General features: G+C 37.5%; 1 protein-coding gene across 1 annotated transcript in view; it reads right to left on the bottom strand.

The window, feature by feature from the left end:
- Window positions 1–3,959, bottom strand: part of LOC119409183 (stem-loop binding protein) — a 49,671-nt gene extending 45,712 nt beyond the window's left edge. The window contains exon 1 of the mRNA XM_037676043.1: window positions 3,766–3,959. Coding sequence (XP_037531971.1) covers window positions 3,766–3,824 — 59 coding nt within the window. The 5' untranslated portion in view covers window positions 3,825–3,959. The remainder of the gene's footprint in view (window positions 1–3,765) is intronic.
- Between the last annotated feature and the right edge of the window lie 722 nt (window positions 3,960–4,681).

Here is a 4,681-nt window from a genome sequence, read left to right as displayed (position 1 = left end):
CAAACAGAGCAATGTTGTGTATGCTGTTCAGTGTCAGGAGGGCTGTGATCAGTCTTACATCGGGGAAACAAAACAGCCACTGGCCAAAAGGATGGCCCAGCACAGAAGATCAACATCATCAGGCCAGGACTCTGCGGTCTACACTCATCTCCAGGCCAGCGGTCACTCTTTCAGGGATGAAGATGTTCACATCCTGGACAGAGAGGAACGATGGTTTGAGAGAGGAGTAAAGGAGGCCATCTTTGTGAAAAGAAATCGTCCATCGTTAAACAGGGGTGGAGGCCTTTTTGTCTAAGCTGTTTAATTACTGCACGGACTTTGGCCCGCTTGTTTTGTAACTCAGGAGAGTAGTCCTGGTCAAAATAAATTCTCTTCTCTTGAAATAGCACCTGCCGTTGGTTCCATGCTTGCTGTAAGACCCGGTCTTTGACCGCTGCGTCCAGGAACCTCACGATGATTGATCTGGGAGGCGCTACTGCGTCTTTTGGTTTTGATTGAAATGAGCGGTGTGCTCTGTCAATTTTGATTTCTATTTCAGGTGGAAGTGTCAGTACTTTGTGTAGTAGGTCTGTTACAAATGTAATCATATTTTCACCTTCACATCCCTCCGGTATTTGAAATATTCTCAAGTTATTTCTTCTCAGTCTGTTTTGAAGGTTGTCACACATCGCTGCAAGTTCTGTCTCATGGCGGAGCAGGTGTCGAAGCGCCCTCTGCTGTCGTGCCTCGGTATCTTCAGCCAAACTCATCCGTTCTTCTAAAACAGTGATTTTCTCTTCATGTACACCAATTTGGTTCCTGATATCTGCCACCGACTGCTCTAAGTGGTCCAAAGATGATTTGGTCTGACTGTGACCCTGCTTATTCTCTTCACAAAGTTTTTTAATCTCGTCCAAAAGTGTGGACTCACTGGTTAACTGGCGACTAGCATTTAAGCTAGCATTAGCTGGGCTAAGTGATTTCTGTTGGTCGTCTTCTGTTTTCTTTGAGGTCCCTTGTTTAGCTGTCTTTTGTCTCGTGGAGGAACTCATTATTACTTACAGGACTGAAGGTTATCAAAATTTATTGTTGTCAATATATTTCTCAATTCTGACGGAGCTCTGCTCTTACACTGCTGTTCCTGTCATGATGTCACCGGAAGTCCTTTTAACTTTTGATTTTTTTTAACCTGGATTATTGAACATGAACTTTGATGATCAGAAAAGAAGCTGAAATGAGCAGTAATACACTTTATATCTAATAAAATTAAGTCTGGTCTTCTGGACATTCAAAAAAATAAAACATGTCCAGAGGACCAGACTTAACTTTTTTTTTTTTAGATTTTTCTACCTGGATTATTGAGCATGCATCAGGAAATACACTTTATATTTTTGGTTTGTTGGGTGTAACTGGGACCCTGTGTACTGTACACAATTTTGTTCCACCTCATGTACCACATGTGAATTCAAGGGCGTCAGAAGCATCCGTAATGTGGGGGGGACACAACGATGTGTGTAGGTGTGTGCGCGCGCGTGTGCGCACGTGCGCAAAAGAAATGTGCACTAATGTACAAAACAAGCAACATTTCACCTAGATTTGCTTTAATTCCACACATTTAAAGCATATTTCTCACCAAGTTTGTGTAAATTCAGCTGTGGGTTTTAGAGACATTTTAACTTTAATACACTTTAATACAGAGCGTCAGATCTGCACTATTTGTGTTTATAGAGAAATAAAAAACATCACCACTAGACATTTTTACTTGTGTTCAACACTACTCATCTAAATGATGTTTCTCACGAAGCTTGAGGACAATAAGGTGTGGGATTTTAAAGACATTTCAACTTTAATGCACCTGAACACACAGCATCTCTTACACCTGCAGCGTCACAGTTACTGCTAAGAGAACATGCTATAGACGTAGCGCTGCACTCAAGCATCCTCCTAACATGAATATATGTTGATGATCAACCCCCCTGGTCAACAACTGCCTGCACTAAGCTGCTAAACTGGCGAGTGAGCAACGCAGAGGTGTCTCCATTTCCTGCACCTGTGCACGTTTTCTACCAAAGCAGGAGACTCAGCAGCGGCTGCCTGCACAGTTTCTGCTCTGTGTGTAGAGGTGGAGGTAACCAGGAAAACCTGGAGTGGAGTTTTATTAGATTGAGTATTCTCCTATTAATCAAGTGGAATGGATTTGTTCACGAAGAAAGAGAAACTGCGCCGCCTGAACGTTTCATAGTAAAAGTGGGGGGATCCAAATGAACGTTTTTTTAATGTGGGGGGGACTTGTCCCCTTCACATATAATGGTTGCGACGCCTATGTGTGAATGACAATAAACATGAACAAGCTGTAAACAGCACAAAGGATGTGGAGAGCTCCATTTATTTTCAATGAGAAAAACATGTCTGACAAAGGAAAATATTTAAAAAGTAAAAATTGCACAAATACCAAAAGTCACAGCAGGAATATTCTGAATGAGCTGAACCTTTTGAAATATGAATTGTTGAAATAGCACCAAAAATATTCACACTAAAGTTCTTTGGACCAAGCCTATCAACCTTAAAGGAAACAAAGTTCAGGTTGAAATGCTGGAGCTCCTGGAGTCTGATCAGATACTGCCCAGCAGATACTTTTTTAATTTTTATTACATAAATTATTGTGTTCTTAATAATAGGGATGGTGTCATATATATATGTATATGTATATATACATATATATGTATGTATTATATATGTATGTATATATATATGTATATATATATATATATATATGTATATATATATGTATATATGTATATATATAAATGTATATATAAATGTATATATATAAATGTATATATATAAATGTATATATATATATATATATGTATTATATGTATATATATGTATTATATATATGTATATATATATATAAATATGTATTATATATATGTATGTATATATATATGTATTATATATATATATATATATATATAAATATGTATTATATATATATGTATGTCAGAGTTTCTTTATTGTCATTCGCACCTCATGTGGTACATGTGGTGGAGCGAAATTATGTACACAAGGTCCCAGTTACGTCCAACAATAAAATGTATAAGAAAAACAGTAATAACATCTAAGATATGAACTAAGAAAATGTATATATATATATATATATATATATATATATATAAATCTATATATATATATATATATATATGTATATATGTGTGTGTGTTTAGATCATTTTAAATAATAATTATTGTTATAAAGTTTTCTGTAACCTTCCCAGATATTGTTCCTTATCCATTATAATAATCGAGCTTCTCTTACCTGCTGGTTTGATTATAATGTTTCTGTTTTGTTAATTGTTTGAGGGCTAGAGTTTCCTCAGAGTTGAATCAGGCTCGGTTCTACAGATTTTACGGAGTTTATAAATGAACTTTTACTAATCTTGTTCTGTTGAATGTTCACTTTGGGACACATTGGATAGTTTTGTGTCCAGTAAACACAGGCAGCTTGTCTGGACAGGAGGAGAAAACATTTAAATTTCATTCAAACCAAATGTAGCGAGGAGACAAAGCTTCTCCCGCCATCTGCTTCCTACTGCAGACGAAACATCTGTCTTCAGCGGCGGGAAAACCCGAGCCGAACCCTGACCCACTTTACTCTCTGAATACATACAGAAATACATCAACACATGCATACTGACTGGGTTTAGCGTTTACTATGGGCTTTTACAGCCAACAACAGGTCGACTAATAACACAAGCTAGCTATGTACGATGAACACACAACATACCGGTGTTGGTTCTCCAGGTTGGAAGCGTCTCCTCGGCTGCCTTTGGTTCTGTAAGACATGATCTGATTGAATAACTTGTGGATCCGAACTGGCTTTAGACTTGTTGTTCTCCTCAAGTCCACACAGAACAGCTAACTGAAGAAAGACGCGCGAGCCGGCTACAAACAAGCCAACAGGTCACGTGACTCTTCTTCTTCGTGGGTTAATTTTGATTGATAAACTACATTACCTCCCCCTGCAGGTCGGGCGTGTGGACCTCCATCCTCCAGCTTTTTTCTCAAAATTCATGAAGTAAAAACTCTGAAGATAAATCAGTGTCAAAAGTTGTCACACACGCCATACACCGTGATTTACGGAAGACGATTAGGGCCATGGTGCAAATTTTTTTTCTTCCTTAATTTTCAATTCAATTCAATTCGAGAAAAAAAGTCAGAATTTTGACTTACATCTCAGAATTCTGACTTTTTTTCGCAGAAAAAAGGGAAACAAGTTTTTTGCACCGTGGCCCTAATCCTCCTCCATAGTGATTTATGTGTACAATGAGATTTAATTTAATTCAATTCAGTTTATTTATTTAGCACCAATTCACAGCAGAAGTCATCTCAGGACACTGAACAGGAACATTCACATACATAAAAATCAGTTAATAACAATATTTATTTAAGGAGCCAGCAGATTGCTTCAAATTTACAAATGTACCTTGCGTTTTACAAATGTGCACTACAAGATTCACAAATAACAGTTTTTCAAACGTACACATTCTTGAAGTCGGCATGATGTCCTGCATGACGTCATGTCAAACCGTGATTTTTGGTTAGGGGAAAATAGCATTGTGTTGTGGAAAACAGATTGACAAGTAAAGTAGATTATTTTGTTTTCTAATCTAATTTATTCCTTCAAGAATATGCAGGAATGT

Source organism: Nematolebias whitei, chromosome 4 (genome assembly GCF_014905685.2).
Source record: "Nematolebias whitei isolate Nwh7 chromosome 4, NemWhi1, whole genome shotgun sequence".
Taxonomy (NCBI): domain Eukaryota; kingdom Metazoa; phylum Chordata; class Actinopteri; order Cyprinodontiformes; family Rivulidae; genus Nematolebias; species Nematolebias whitei.
The sequence above is the reverse complement of the archived record's forward strand: the minus strand, read 5'-3'. Positions and strand labels throughout refer to the sequence as shown.